The sequence below is a fragment of the Heteronotia binoei genome, chromosome 1 (genome assembly GCF_032191835.1).
Source record: "Heteronotia binoei isolate CCM8104 ecotype False Entrance Well chromosome 1, APGP_CSIRO_Hbin_v1, whole genome shotgun sequence".
NCBI lineage: Eukaryota > Metazoa > Chordata > Lepidosauria > Squamata > Gekkonidae > Heteronotia > Heteronotia binoei.
The window spans coordinates 204420632-204437646 of NC_083223.1; the positions used below are offsets into that span (position 1 = coordinate 204420632).

Here is a 17015-nt window from a genome sequence, read left to right on the forward strand (position 1 = left end):
ACCTTGATGTGGCCTAGGATGCTGTTATCTGTGAAACTGCCTCCACCATAATAGTTTTATTTATCAGAGCAGGGCCTTCTACAGGTACTACTCTACAAATGGGCAAGATCAATAACTGGCCATATGTATTGTTACCCCTGCCTTATGAAATGGCCTGCCTAAAGAGATCAGGAAAGCTCCCACTTTCCTGGCATTTTGCAAATTACACAAAACTGAATTATTCATGATGACATTTTTACAAAGGGCTTAATTATAACACAGTGATTAAATAAGTATGCTTTAACAAACAGAACAGACTATACTGAGTATAGTACATACTGTTAAGAGTCTACATTATCCAACTATGTAATATTTCTCCATTTAATATGCCAAGATAACATATATGCTTTGTTCCAGATTTTACTTGATTTTAAATTTCTGCATCTTAATCCAATTACATTGCTTATGTCCCATATCACTGATTTATAAATCCACCAGGCAGATTATAACAAAAAATATGTTTCCATGGTGCTCTAGCTGGCTACTAGCTCACCATTTTTGCTACAATTACTTAGAAATCCTAAATCTCGTACACTTACATAATTTGTACACATGTAATTAGATCCAATATTCATATCCCAAGAAATTAAAACACAGAATACTCACAGCACCAGTTTCATCTTTCAGTGTGGAAATTCTTCCACTCAACAAACTGGAAAATAAAATAAAAATAAGTTCAAGTTTATCTTGAAAAGAGGGTGGAAACAAAGAAAATTATTTCATAGCGTTCTACATTTACAAATGTGAAGAAAATACAGAATTTCAAACCTTGCTGTTTTTTTTATAAAGCTTGTGCAGGGAATTAGCATGTATGGGACAGATAAAATTAATGCTCTCTTCTGTCTGTGATTCTCTACTACAAGTATAACCCCAAATGCAGTATTTGCTTTATTTTGGCAGACAGACTTGAGAACATACCTTAGCTAAAATAACACACATGTCTAACCTAATTTTTGTACTGATTTAAGTTCAGGAAAGTATTTCTTAATTCCAAGTTCACCCATGAGATGCAAATAGCAGGTCTAGTCATATGATATTTTAATGGACATACACACCATAGGAGACTTGTGTGAAATCAAACAACAGAGGCAGAATTTGGAAAACTGTATTATAGTTATAAACCTAGAGGCTATCAAGGGAGGCAGAAAAATTTATGATGCGAGTTCTAAGACTGGCACAGAGAAAATGACCATGAACCTAATACTAGTCAAAGAAAGGAAGACTCAGAAAAGGTAATTTTATGGGGCTTTCTTCAGTTTAGTAACAATGAACAACAATGAAGTAGGAGACAGATGTCCAAAAGAGTTGTATTTCATCCTTCACTCTCCTCCTTTTTCTTCCTGAAATCCTGATTCCCAGACTACTTCTGTATATTTTCAAGTAGAAATCAAACCAATCAAAACCTGGATTCAACTTCAGCAGTATTTTTTCCTCCCTGATTCAACAGCAGTTCAGAAACTACCTTAGTAGTTCTGATAACCTGTTTACACTTTGAATAGGTTGTGATACATTTCCCAAAGAATAAGATCCTACTTTTGCATGCACTGAAACTCTGTACAATAGGTGAAAAAGAGCATTAATTTGAAAGACAAGTGAGTTAGATCATTAGTAGAGTTAACTCGGTTTTTTAAATCTATCTGCAACTTTCCCTATGTCTTCCATGGACAGCTGTTCCTAATGTCCCCCTACCTAGTCACTATTAAAGGAAAATTTTCTCCCAGGACAGAAAATTTTCTCCCACTGTATATTACTTGCCTGGTTGGTTTCTTTCTTTTTTGTACACCATGTCTGTAATTTTATAGTGCTGTACAAAACCAATATAGTGCCATGGTTCCTTTTCTTCCTTTCACCTATACTTTCCTTTTGCATCTTGATCCTATAAAAGTAATGCAACTTAAACAAGAAATATACAATTATTCTACTTTAAGAGGAAATCTCCTCTTAGATAGCAGCCAGAGATGAAAACTAAACTTAGCCACCAAAGAAGACCTTGAACAAAATAACAGATTATTTCACTAAACGGCTAATATAGCTAAATACCATCTTACCTCACCTTTCAAATAGAGCTCTTCCACCCCCCCCTTCTCATGCATTTTATTTAAGCATTTGCATTCTGTCTTTCCCCATATGCACAATTCACATCATATAACCATAACCGCACAAAACCAACATAATAATACCTAACACAGCATTCCTTCCTTCCTTCCTTTTAAATAGTTTATTTCTTGCATCCAAATCTATAAGGTTCTTTCTTTTCTTTCAAGAAACTGCACTAAATCAACAAGAAAATAAAAGAAGTTACTTTTTTAAAACACAGAATGTCAGCAAGACGGAACTACAGTGTCAAGCAAACACAAGAAGTTACTAGCCTCAATTCAAGAATCCTCTACACCAGGGGTGGGGAACCTCTGTTCCGAGGGCCATATGCGGCCCTCGAGGTCACTTCGTGTGGCCCTCTGGGATTGCTGGACCAAACCGAGTCATGTGGCAGCCTCCCTGGGGCCTGGCTGGCCAGCGAGGATCGTGGGGCCCAGCCGCGCTGTGCAGCAGCCTCCCCAGGGCTAGGCAAGGATCACAGGGCCAGATGTACTGTGCGGCAGCCTCTCTGGGGCCTGTCTGACTAGCCAGAATTGCTGCGGGGCCTGGAAAAGTTACTGTCACAGTTCAGTTTGCACTTGATTATCCCAGATGGTGAGTCTAATATGCTAATGTAATGAGTGTGTGACCTAATATGCTAATATTAGGGGATGTGGTCTAATATGCTACTGAGTTCCTGCTGGGCTTTTTCTACAAAAAAGCCCTGGACCTAGGCATTTGCCTAGAGCAGCGGGTCATGTGTGTGTGTGCCAGATTAGGCTCTCCCCTCATGACTTCAAATAGAAAAACAATTATTTGCATTAATTTTGCTGGCCTGAATCATTCTCCCTGGGCGGAGCATTGTTTTTTTAAGTTGATAATTTTTTATGGCCCGCGAAAGATGTTATAAATATCTATATGGCCCTTGGCAGAAAAAAGGTTCCCCACCCCTGCTCTACACCGAGGCCTTGTTGGCTGGACAACATAGTTTATGGGCAACCAAGCTTCTACTCAGAGCTCTCTGTTCCTCTTTCTCTTTTCAGATGGCTCTTTGGAAAATATAGTTTCTAAAACAATAGCTGGAGCATCATGAGGCCCTTATCACCCTGCAAAAGGATCTCCTGAAGCACTTATTTCAGCTGGTTATCACCTTTTGCATTTAAGGGCTCAGTTTCAGTTCAAAGCGAGAGATTTCGTGTTTGGGTTTAATTCAAGGTTACTGGGGTAAAAATCTTATTCTTGTAGATAAGATTTGCTTCAACTTTCTATTTTCAAGGAAATCAGGTGCCTAGAACCCATGGGAGAACAACTAAGTAGGGAATGAGTTAAAAGGAAAACAGTGGGCAGAGGAAAAAGATTGAGAACCCTCCACTGCACATCTGTCCATCCAACACTAACCTGGAGAGAACCAGCTGATGTCAGGATTTTATTACACCAGCTGTGGCCATATAGTTCCAGTTACAATCAATTCAATATCCATGATGAACTGTAACACCTATCAAATTTTATACAAAATAATGGACAAAGATAAGGACAGGAGTCTTTAAAATTTAATGCAGTTGTAAAGGAGACTCATTTTACCACTTGGTTCCTCTATGGATTAGAGGCAGAAATGCTAGAACAGGGGTGTCAGACATATGGCCCACAGAGGGCTCCAATCAGGCCCTCCAGCAACTGGCTGTCATCTGCTTCATTTTCCCTTGCCTGCTTTTTTCGGTCGCCATTTTGTGTTTCTCCCCGGACAAGCCAGGGCAGTAGAGCAGCCTTTCCCCCCTCCCTTTTCCCAAAGGGATGTGGAGGAAGGAGCAGCCTCAGCCAATGAGGGAGCTTGGCTCTATAGCTCTGCTGGTTGATTAAGTTTGCCAGGCTCAATTAATCACTCTGCAGAGCTACTGAGACAAGCCTCTCTTCCTTCTAATGAATGGCTGAGGCTCCTTCCCCTCCTCCTGCCCTGGGGAAGGAAAGAAAGAGCCAGAGCTTCCATTATGCAATCCCCACCATCGGGAGAGCCACAAAGAATGCTTTTAAGACTAGCGATGTTTTAGTGAAGGTATGAGCTTTTTGCCTTGCTACAGCAAAAGAGTGTGTGTGTGTGTTTTGCTGGGCTTGTAACTGGGTTCACCTCCTCTTTTTCACTGTACTCATGCCCTCCAGTCTTTCTCAATAGGAAAGCATGTGAACTATTTAGAAGAGAAATATCAGCATTAGGCTGAGAGTGTGATCCACCCCATGTTTACCCAGCAAATTTTCCTTATTTTTTCTTTCACATTTTCCTTTGATTGGGGGTCTTGAATTTAGACTTCCCAGATAGTAGGCTGACACTGACCACTGTACATGGCTGTCTCTCTGTTCTTGTAGTTGTTTTTTTGGGGAGAAGTTGTATTTTTTGTTTTAGTTGTAGTCATTTTTCTGGGGAAAATTAAAGTTTTGTAGACAAGCTCATAGCCCTCAGTCTGTGCCATGGTGCCTTCACGTGTTCTTGACTGGTATGTGAAGCAACTTCTGTACAAAAGCTCACAGTGCCCAGCTGCTTCATGTTCCTCTGGGTCTTAGGCTCAAAGCATTGACCATGAGATGTGTGTAATGAATGTCAATGAATCAAAAGTAGGTTTACAACTTACAGATGTGCACACCTGAACAGCACATATTCAAGATTGGTACAGCACAGACATTGTCTGCAGTTTTTGATGCAATAATTCATAGCAAGAGGTGACATTTATCAGAGCCTGTAAAACAAAATATTGCAAGCGGGCTAATATTTTAAGCATGTTTTATTTTAAGGGGAAAAAAACTTTAATTGTGTATCTGTGCCCTTTAAAAACTTTATATGTCTGCTACCTGGCATTACATTTTATGATACACATGGCTCAGCCCGAGAAGGTCTCATTTATGTCAAATCCGGCCCTCATAACAAATGAGTTCAACACTCCTGGGCTAGAATCAAAATACTGCATAAGCACAGTGAAAGTAAGCAAACCTCCATACTTCAAAGTTCATCTGAGGTAGTTCCTCAGCATACGTTCCTTGATTATAAAGTTTAAAAGGCATTCAGAACTCTAGAACTGAATAATCATAAGATGAAAAGAGCCCTGCTGGATCTGACCAGTGGTCCATCTTGTAAAGCATACTGTTTCTCATAGCAGCCAATCAGTTGCCCAGGAGGCCAAACACATAGGGCACAGAGGCTCAGACCTTCACATGGACACATGAAGTTGCCTTATATGAAATCAAATCACTGTGCTATCAAGGTCACTATTGTCTAGTCTGACTGGAAGCAGCTCTCTAGTGTCATTAGCAGAAATCTTTCACATCACCTCCTTCTTGATACCTTTAAACTGGAGACACTGAGGATTGAATCTGGGATTTACTACATGCCAAACAGATGCTCTGCTACTGAGCATGGCCCTTCACTTTCTTCTGATGCTGCCTTCTAGCAGTACAGGCCGCATCTTAAGTGCTTCAAAGAAAAAAAAAGTATACCAAAATAAGAAACTTTCAAGGTCTAAAACTAAAGTTAGGAACTAAATACTGTAAACATGGCAAGTAGAACAGAAAAGATATGAAAGACTGCAACAGACCAACTAAATTATCTTTTACAAATAAGAAGAGTAGTTAATTCCAACAAAAAAATATATCACATTGAAAAGCTGGAATGTTCCTCCCACACACACGATTGCCACCTCTCTCCCCTTTTTAGTAAAAAAGCAACTATGAAAGAACACATTGCTAGAACACACAGAGAATGGTTTATAATTGTATCATATAAGTTGCCAGGCCCAGATAACATTATCAAGAATTCATGAGAAAGGAGCTAGATAGCTTGAAACTTAGGGTTGCTAGCAGTTTTAACAGCCCCCCCCCCCAAAAAAAATCTTCCATTTTCTCAATATAGCTATCAAAATATTTTAAACGATTTTTTAAAATAGTTATGTGAGAGTCAGTTGCATATAAGTATATTCTCTTAACACTTCTTGCTGAACAAATGTATGTTGGTTTGGGCTACAAAATACCTGGAAAAAAAGGAATCTGGAATCCACATTAGTGTTTGTCTTGAAGTGCTGAATCTAGAAGACAGAAATTAGAAGTCAAACATTGTAGTTATCTTGTTCTTTATCTTGTTTGAAAAAAAACACAATCTGAAGAAATATTTATTCATAAGTAGTTTCTTTTATGCCTACACAAAACTTACACTTGAAAACAGAATTTCAATGAACCAATCACCCTTATATAGTATTTAATCTATATCTAAAAGCTGCCATATCCAAGCTATTCATTCAAGGTGCCCTTCTGAAGTCAGGTTTAAGAGCAGATTATAATAAGAGACAAGCCTTTAAAGACAAGGTTGTTTTCTGGGGGGGAAACAAACAAATACAATAAAGAAAATAATCTTGAAGGCCCCCTGTCATGACTTCCCTCTTAAAGTATGTAATGCTGCCATCAAGAATTTAATTCCAAACACTTTATTTAATGTTCCCCACTGAATTGTGCCCAAGCTCTAAGACTTCTTCATTGGACTATGTGGCCATGAGGATGAGACTCTTATATTTTAAATTCATAGGGCTCCAGGTTAATATAAAAAAGATAAAACTTTATTTGTACAATAAACATATTGGTTTCAAGATGTTTATAGCTTAATTCTTTAGTGAATAACTTCTGACTGAGGTGTCACTCTTTCACTTCACACACTTTTAAATGGGACTCTGGACTAACTTTAGCAGAACCAGGCGCAAACATTTAGAACAGAAGTGTCAAACTTAAGAACATAAGAGAAGCCATGTTAGATCAGGCCAATGGCCCATCCAGTCCAACATTCTGTGTCACACAGCGGCCAAATATATATATATATATATATATATACACACACACACACACACACACACACACACACACACTGTGGCTAATAGCCACTGATGGACCTCTGCTCCATACTTGTTTGTTATGAGGGCCAGATCTGACATAAATGTTACTTTGTCAGGTTGGGTCATGTCTGCCACAAAATGTAATGCCAGGTATCAGAGATATATACTTTATAAATGACAAGGGCAAACCCAATTAACAGTATTGTTTTTTACTCAAAATACAAACAAAAGCAATTGATTCCTAGGAGTGAAAGCAATTGATTTATTGGGGAATCCACAAAAGCCCCAATAAATGTATTTAATCATATGCAAAGCTAGGTTTTTTCCCCAAGGGATAACATACCTGCATCCTAGCCACTTCCTTTCATTTCTTGACAGCTTTGAACACACACACCTCACCATGTGTGCCCATGAACCTGCTCCCCCCCATCCCAAGCAGCCTCCTACCTTCCCTTTCTCACACCAGTTACTTGTGGGCCAGGTAAGAGTCCTGAACAGGCTGGTTCCAGTTGCTGGGTCATATGCTTGACAACCCTGATAGAACTTAGTTCTTAAAATCTTATACTTTCTTACAAAATCTCACATTGCAATCACATACACTAAATAATGCTGTTTCAATCAACTTTCAATGCACTTTCTAAGTGGATTTTGCCAGTTCACACAGTAAAATCCAGTTGGAAATTGCACTGAAAGTGGATTGAAAGTGCATCATCTAGTGTGTGTGATTGCAGCCTTATACTTTTTTTTTATCATTAATCTAAGTAATCCAGAAAAATGTACTTGGGTGATTGAGGTCTGATAAACTGAAACTCAAACCAGATAAGACTGAGGAGCTGTTGGTCAATGACAAAGCTGCTCAAGGAGTCAACCTATCCTACAGGCAGGCTTGTAGCTACGGGTGGGGGGGAGGGAAGGCCATTCAACTCAAACCCCCTCTTCCATCCGAATGGCCCCTCCATTGGAGGGTCTCCAATCTGCCCCCTTTGCTCACTGCCACTCGCTGCTGCTCTGAACAAGTGCAGCATTGCTACCAGTCTCCTCTCTGCCACATTGTTGAAAACAAGAAGCAGCAACAACAACACTTTCTTCCTGGCTTGCGCACCAGACATGCTCCAATCAGGCCCCTGTGGCAGCTGGCTGTCCCCAACGCTCATGCCCCAGGGACAGGCCTCACTACTCCTGGAATCACCTCACCATGCTGGCATAGAAGAGCACCAGGAAAGAGAGAGACCCTCCAAGCTCTGGGGTGCCAAGGGAGGAAGCCTTCCTTGAAACAGAAACAAGCCCCTGCTAGCTGAATCCTCGGCAAGCAGAGGCAGGGGGTACCTTGGAATCCGAAGGGGAGCAGTTCCTTCTGGGAGGGTGGGAAGGAGGCTTTGCTTTTGCCTAGCCAGAGAGATTAGCAGGGAGAGGCTTCAGATGCGGGTGGGGGAGAAGCCTACCTGCAGCTGGATCCCCCTGGAAGGTTTACTGATGGGGGAAGGGGTTGTCACTTTACTTGAGAAGCAGAGAAAGTGTTTAGGGCCAAACAGGGTGGCCCACTGCCCCCCCCCCCAACAAAAAATGCTGCTGTGCCTCCCCCCACATGAAATCCTGGCTACAGCCCTGCCTAGAAGCGTTGCAATCCTCATGAAGAAACAGCCTGGGAATGCTATTAGAGTCCTGCATATACCTAAAGACTCTGGTCTCCTTTGAGGCATATAGTTCTTTATACCGACTTCAGCTGTTATGCCAGCTATGAACCTTCCTCAAAAAGAGTGAACTGGCCACGATGAGTTATGCCACTATCAAATTCAGGCTACATTACTACAGAGCACTCTACATCGGGCTACCCGTAGTAGGATCTGGGAGACCCAGCGTTGAATTCCCCCTCTGCCATGGAAGGTTGCTGGGTGACCTTGAGCCAGTCGCACTCAGCCTAATCTACCTAACCTACCAGTCACTCAGCCTAATTTACCTCAAAGGGTTGTTGTGAGGAAAAATGGAGAATTATATAAGCCACTTTTGGGGGGGGGGCGGGGAGAGTGGAATACAGATGAAGTTATAAATAAAAATGATGCTTCCTGAGTGGAAAACATCCCCCCCCCCCCACAATACCTGAATATCACTAAATCCTAATTTCTTTTTATGTGGGTAACCTGAATCTCACCAAGCCCCATCTCAAAACAGCATACCAACCTGCAGTGAAGAGAAGGAGGCATACCTCTTCTCAGATGAAACCTCTTCTATGATGAAATCCACCAGTTTTGCAAATATTTAAAAATAATTAAAATCTTTTGATTAAACAGGAGCACTTTTTCAGAGGTTTTTAATCAATTTCTAAATTATTATTTGAAAAATTTATGTTTCACAAATGGCATCAATGGTGTAAAAGATTCATCAACTCATCAGCAGACAAAGAGATGTGGAGAGGCCAATCCATAATCCAAGTACCGCAAAAGAGACAGTCATTCTTGGAGCCACCCATCTCACTTCTGAAGGAGACAGTACACAGAACTTGGCTTCCAAATATGACCTCAGACAACAGGCAAGCTCATACTGGAGCAGGCAGACTCTATCTGATGCTAAGTCATATAGCCCTTTTAATTGGACCCCAAAACAAATGGAAAGCCCATACAGCCCTTTTAAAATTGGAGAGGTATGTGTAATTAGTGCCAGTCAACAATCTCAAAGCCACTTTGAGGAATTCTTATGTTTACTCATCTTTCCCTACCAATCATTTAGATAAGTTTATATCCATTGTACATAAGACCTCTACAACTCAGTCTGAAGAGCAGCAAACATTGTTCTTCAGTCTAACATAAAAAAACGTATAATTAGCTATGTAGGCCACCTAGCATGTTTATCACTTGTTCTCTGTTGAATCACAGCTATGTTCACAGCAAAAGAGTGCAGTGTTTTCGGCCATCTTATTTATACTATGCTGCATGCACCTAGTGTAGAATGGCTATATGTACCATATTACCAGCAGTTCACCATTTCGCCTTCTGGCATGCTGTATAAACTTCTAAATGGGTTTTTAAGCATTATTTGAATCTTCAGTCTCTGCTGTTTAGTTGGAAATCAGTGTAAATAAATAGTTGTACCAATTTTGTCTTCTTGAGAATCAAGACAGGCCTAACAGTTAAGAATATGTACTAGCAGATTTTTTAAAAATCCCTTTCTCAGTCAAAAACCTGGATAAAGCCTTAGGGAAGCCACCAATTTTTTAAGGAGAAGAATATGTTGTCAAGTTGCTACCAACTCATGACCCCATCAACAGAGAATTCCAGGCAAGATGCATGCTGAAGTGGTTTGCCATTGCCTTCCTCTGCATAGCAACCACAGTCTTCTTTGGTGATCTCCCATCTAGTGCTGACCACAGCCAACCTTGCTTAGCTCCCAAGCTTTGACAAGTCTGGCCTATTTATTTTAGTATATTTCTATTCCGTCCATTCCCCGTAGGGCTCAGGACGGAGTACAACATATGATAAAACAATAAAAACATTCTATAAACAGACAACTCAACAGCACTCAGATTAGCATGCCAGTTTGGTGTAGTGGTTAAGTGTGCAGACTCTTATCTGGGAGAACCGAGTTTGATTCCCCACTCCTCCACTTGCACCTGCAGGAGTGGCCTTGGGTCAACCATAGTTATCACAGAGCTTGTCCTTGAAAGGGCAGCTTCTGGAAGAGCTCTCTCAGCCCCACCCATTTTACAGGGTGTCTGTTGTGGGAGAGGAAAATAAAGGAGATTGTGAGCCGCTCTGAGTCTCTTGAGTGGAGGGCAGAATATAAATACAATGTCTTCATCACATATTATCCAGCCTAGCTGTCTCACAGCATGGCAGTTTTTATTCCATTTCGTAGCACAGATGACAGTGCTGGCGAGGGAGGCCAACGAGATGAAGAATAGACACTCACAGCCTTAGCTAAAAGCCTGGCAGAACAGCTCCATTTTACAGGCACTACGGAAGACTAATAAGCCAGGTAGGGCCTGGATCTCAATAGGGAGCTGATTCCACCAGATCGGGGCCAGGACAGAAAAAGCCCTGGCCCGAGTTTAGATGAGGCAGGCATCTTTTGGGCCGGGACGGCCAACAGATGCTGGGAGGCCAAACGTAGCAACCTCCTGGGCATATATGGAAGGAGACGGTCCCGTGGGTATGTTGGTCCCAAGGCCACGTAAGGCTTTAAACATTAGAATTAAAACCTTGAAGCAGATCCAGTACTCAATGGGCACCCAGTGCAGACTGTGGAGTGCCGGCCAAATGCCCACCCGTAAACGTGGTGCAGTCAGCAGGCGAGCCGCTGCATTCTGCACCCGCTGCAGTTTCCGGGTCAGTCTCAAGGGTAAACCAGCATAGAGTGAGTTACAGTAGTCTAGTCTGGAAGTGACTATTGCATGGATCACTGTAGCCAGGTCCTGGGGGGATAGATATGGCACTAGCTGCCTGATCTGCTGAAGATAACAAAAGGCAGACCTGGCAACCATCGTGATCTGGGCCTCCATGGAAAGGGAGGCATCCAAGGTCACTCCTAAGCTCTTCACCTGTTGGGCTGGCACCAATGTGGCACCATCCAAAGCTGGGAGGTAGATGCCCATACCCACCCTTTGTCCTGGTCACCAGAGAAAGGAGGAAAACCACTGTAAGGCCACCCCACCCCCCAAACTCTGACAATGTGGTAGGTCATAAGGTCGTAATCAACCATGTCAAATGCTGCTGACAGATCGAGAAGTATCAGCAGTGTTGACCCGCCTTGATCCAGGTGCTGCCTTAGGTCATCTGGGCTGCTACCTATTTGGACTGCTACCATTTTTAAGACTCATAAATGTGCACTTTTATATAAACATACCTATACACTCCAGCACTGCAGAATGAGGCCATGTTAACTCTATAAGGACCCAGATTAAGAAAAAAAAAATGAGGGTGGGGGCTTTCAAAAAAATTCCAGTGGAAAAATTATAAACTTGGAAGAAAGCTGAAAAAGCTCTTACAAAATATTTTCTCTTATAGAGCAAAATGCTTTGTAGGGCAAGGTTTTAAAATATTGCTTTGCCTGCTCTTTACTCTCTCAAACAGGTAACACCTATGCAGGACGCAATGTTGATGAATGTACAAAAATCAGATCCTCTTGCTGTTTCAGATACCTTCAATGTCCCAAACTAGAAGCAGGCACTAGTGCCCCCTCCCAAAAATAAATACAGCATGAAAGAAGGATATGGCATACCGGATTTGTTTCAAGGTACTGATATTGACCTTTAAAGCCCTATATGGCCTGGGACCTGTCTACCTTCGGGACCATCTTTCCCCATATGTGCCCCAGAGAGTACTAAGCTCAGGAACACAAAATCTTCCAGCGATCCTCAGGCTGAAGGAGGCCTGGCTGAGTACCACAAGGACTAGGACCTTCTCCGTAGCAGCTCTCACATGGTGGGATAACACCAGAGCCCTGTGGGACTTTCCACAGTTCTGCAGGGCTTGCAAGGCTGAACTATTCCGCTTTGCGTTCAACGAATAATATGGGAGACAGCTATCAAGTCGCCACAGAACCACAAGCCTGGCCAACGTTACTACTTTAATACTAATAATATTAGCGCCATACCTGTTGAGATCTCTGGATAGTATCAGCAATGTTGTTGCTCACTGATTATGTAATTTAAACTGATTATTTATTGTATAGAAATTCTGTTGATTGTTTTATGTTTTGTGCTTGATGTTACAGTTTTAATGGTTGTTAGCTGCCCTGAGCCACTTGCAAGGAGGGTGCAATACAAATCCAATAAATGAAATTAAATAATTGTTTGTGGTGCATACAATCATTCCAAAGGTCTCTGTAGCAACAAGGTATTACTTATTTTTTATTCTATTTCTAGACAATGCTGAATGTATGAACACCTTATAAAATGAGCCAATTAATTTTTCTTGTTGACTATAATACCTATAACATTTTTCTCAAGTAAAAGAACACAGGGTACCAGAGCTGAATATATTTGTAATTATTTGAATAGAATGGGAAAAAAGGAGGGGAAAGGTGCAAGGTAAAGCATTTTATTTAACATTTAGATTGAAAAGGCCAAATAAACTGCTCTCTCTTGCACTTTGTTCCTTCCTTCCTTATTTATTTATTTAATTTAAAGTCGCCACTCTCTTTTGGACCAGTGCAGTCTTATTTTCTTCCTGCTTGAATAAAACTAAGCCACTTAAAGTAACACAGAAACTACAATTTCTTCAAACTGATGAAGCAACACCATTAACAGATACCAAGTATTGGGAACTTTTATTTTACCAAAATGCAAAGCATTTTGCTTACACAGTTCTACTGACTGATAATCTGTTTCCTGGCTAAATTCTACCTGTCAAAGCCTTAAGCAGTCTGGGACCAAGGTATCTTAAGGCCTGCCTGCTCCCCTATGTTCCTGCCAAACAGTTTTGCTTTATACCAGAGGTGCTGTTCCATGTTTCCTTTACTTTCAGAGGAAAGGTGGATGGCCACTAAGGACAGCACCATTTTCCATTGCGACACCTCATCTGTGGGATGCTCTTTCCACCACTTTCTGCCTTGGCCAAATTTCATGTCTTTCAGTTCCAGGTTAAGGTATTTTTATACTTTATGTACCCAGCTTTTTCAGACAATTAGATGCTCATACTTTATTGTTTTGGGCTTTCATTACTGGCTTTGCTGTTTTTACTGCTGTTACTTTATACTTCAATTTGTATTAAAATAAGTTTCAATGCCATAACAAAGGATATTGAAATTTCCAATTAACAAACAATTTTTGCTGTGTGTCCACCTCACCCCATGAAACTTAACAACCAGGAGGCTGTTAAGAAGAAAAAGATGGCACAGCCGGTTTCAGGACTTTAAAGGTTCTGGAAACTGTGTGTGTCTAAATTATACTGGGCTACATTTTAAAGAATATGTCCAGAGTACTTAAAACACTTACACTGCAAATCTAAATATCATTCTAGGTCAATTGAAATCAATGAGCACAGAATGGTGTAACTCTGCTTGCAACTGCATTATTGGCCTTTAAGTATAATGTGAAAAGAAATATGCAAAAAGATTGTGTCGCTGTATTAGAGAAGATATTTAGCAATTATTGACCTGAGATTTTTCCAGCCTCTTAAGTTCTTGACAAACAAATAAGAATACTATGACAAAGTAACTAAAACAGCAATTAAACAAAGTTAATCCAGCAGCACCTTGTTGGTCTTAAAGGTGCCGCTGGACTCTTAACTTTATTCTATTGCTTCAGACCAACATGGCTACCCACCTTGATTTAAATTATCAATTGCTAGGAATATGGGAATGGTTCCTCATTGACTGGTAAAGCCTTAAGAGCCTGGGTCCTAAGAAAGTCTTATTATGCAACATTTCTGAAAGCGATTAAGAAAAATCTGTAATATTCTTTGTAACATATGCCTTTTCTCTCCCTTTAGTTTTGTATACAGAAGGTTCAACTCCTAGCTTGCCCAAAAGTGTCATTTCATCCTGTTACAGTGTTGCTGTTTTTCAATTCTATGTTCACAGACAAAGATATTAAAGTATGCCAGATCAAGTGCAAACAATGTGCTTATGCAGAAACACTCTTAAAATAGTCTGATGCAGCAATTTGTAGAATAAGGCCTTCTAAGTATTTTAAGGGGACATGTATACATTTGTGTCCCTTGTTTTGGCGTTTTAAATACATATTTGCCTATTTCAAAAAAGAGAAAAGTAACAAAAAAACTTAAAAAATTCTTACACTTTCTGTCATCTGCACAACACAGATGTCTCATCATGACAGCATACTATCATTCATTTTTCAGCATTGGAGTCTTAAGTATATTTGTTTACTTTTTTTATACTCCATTCTTTTCTGCAGTGGGGATTCAAAGTAGCACTTTCATCTCCCCTATTTTATCCTCATAATAACTCAGTGAGGTAAATTAGACTGATAATGTGCAACTAAAAACAATCACACAGCAAGCTTCCACCACAGAGCAATGATTTTAACTCAGGTCTCCCAGATCCTAGTCCAACACACTAACCATTACATTGACTTTTAAAGCTTCTATGATTTTCTGGTTGCACACTCAAAACTGCTTCTGTTGTACCTGCTGAGCCTTAAACCATCTCACTGTATTTCCAATCAAGGCAACTACGGACAACAAATGTTATAAGCTAGATTTTTCTTCACATTCTTTCAGTGCGCATCGATGTGGACCCTAAACCCGCATAATGATGAGTTTTATAGCAACAAATATATTTAACTCTGGATGTACAGAAGCTAAATTCATTTGGTTGAACTTTATGTAAGAGTCACTGGTTTTATAGCAACAAATATAGTTATATTTAACTCGATGTACAGAAGCTAAATTCATTTGGTTGAACTTTGTGTGGTTTCTGAAAAACAACCCCACCTATTGCTGGAGTTCTAAAAACACAGATAAAACCATAAATGGCTTATTTTTTAAAGGAGTGTTTTTTTCACCTTTATTTCAGGAAAGAGCACGGATGAAACGTACACAAATCACCCGCCCTTTCATTTTAATTCCGGCCAAAGGCGTTTTCCTTTTGCAGTAAGCCCCTTCTCCGACAGGGAACCCAGACGCCCCTCCCCATTCGTACCACCACCACCACTACCGCCGCTCCCGCTCACCTGGTGCCCCCGACATTGAGCTGGATGATCTCTCCGCTGCCCGCACCAGCAAAGCCCGTGCCGTTCCCCGCCATTTTCCCCAGCAGCGTCTCCTGCTCCCAGCACGGCCGACCGCCGCTGCTGCCTCCCCCCGCCGCCTCCGTCTCGGAACCGAGGGATTCAGGAGGAGGCGGCGGGGGGGCCGGGGGAGAAAAGGGAGCGTCCAGCGAGGCCTCGCGACCCCCTGCAACAAGCAAGGGATGCGCCGAGGAAAGGGCGGCCAGGTCAGGCGGAGGAATCCGAGCAGCCTCACCCTGACTCTGTCGCTAGAAGGCCCAACAAGGCCGCGACTCCAACTTCACGGCGACTCCCTGCGACGCTTTCTAGCCCCAAACGCTGCTGCTCTCTATGGCAGAAAAATGCCATAGCAACATGCGGACACCTGGAGGAGGGAATTCCGCAAGGGACAAAATACCGACGCTGGCTCCTTCGCGAGATCAAAGAGTGGGAGGAGAAAATACAAAATGCACATAAGGAGGAATGGGAGGAGTGTTCGCGTGACGAGACCTGAACTTCTTTATATTTCTCATTTCGAACAGTGTACCAGAATATTTTTTTTGTATTTACATGCTCAAATAAGGGATATTGGCTGTTTATCTCATTACATATACTAAACCCATCTTCCACTATATTTTAATATATTTTTTCTAATGGCAAGCTAGGATGATGTTTATTTGTATGTTGCATGTTGAAAGGTAAATTAGTTAGAAGGAAAAAAACTTCTGAGAAAGAAATACCCTCATTTTGGCCCAGGATTACTAGAAATAGAATAATTAACAGACATTCTCACATTCTGACATGCTACTGTTTTATTGGTTTCCCATGTTAATGCTACCTAGAGTTGCCGAGACCTATTCAAGATATATCTGGGGACTTTGGGAGTGGGGCCAGGAGACTTTAGGGTTAGCAAGGAGACCTTGGGGGTGGAGCCAGGAGCAAGGTTGTGACAAGCATAACTGAACTCCAAAAGGAGTTCTGGCCATCACATTTAAAGGGACCACACACCTTTTAAATCCCTTCCCATTGGAAATAATGAAGGATAGGGACACCTGCTTTGGGGGCTCACAGAATTGGACCCTCTGGTCCAGTTGTTTTGAAACTTGGAGGGTATTTTGGAGAGAGGCACTGGGTGCTATACTGAAAACTTGGTGCCTCTATCTCAAAAAATCCAGAGCCCCAGATACCCGTGGATCAATTCTCCATTATACCCTATGGGAATCACACTCCCCTAGCAGGCAACAGTTACTCACTATTGGCTCACTCCAGAATCCTTCATTTGCATCTCTATGTTACAAGTTATTACATGCCTAGATTGGCCAGTTCTTCCAGGCTTCAGGATCCTGGTTTGTAAAGAGTGCCTGTCTCAAGCTCAGGCA

At 41.4% G+C, this 17015-nt stretch overlaps 1 protein-coding gene across 1 annotated transcript in view; it reads right to left on the reverse strand.

Moving 5' to 3' along the window:
* KCTD3 (potassium channel tetramerization domain containing 3) overlaps window positions 1-16093 on the reverse strand; it is a 47505-nt gene extending 31412 nt beyond the window's left edge. The window contains exons 1-3 of the mRNA XM_060246787.1: window positions 15601-16093; window positions 6126-6179; window positions 646-691 (exon numbers count right to left, since the gene is read on the reverse strand). Of these exons, the coding sequence (XP_060102770.1) occupies window positions 646-691; window positions 6126-6179; window positions 15601-15674 (174 nt within the window). The 5' untranslated portion in view covers window positions 15675-16093. The remainder of the gene's footprint in view (window positions 1-645; window positions 692-6125; window positions 6180-15600) is intronic.
* Between the last annotated feature and the right edge of the window lie 922 nt (window positions 16094-17015).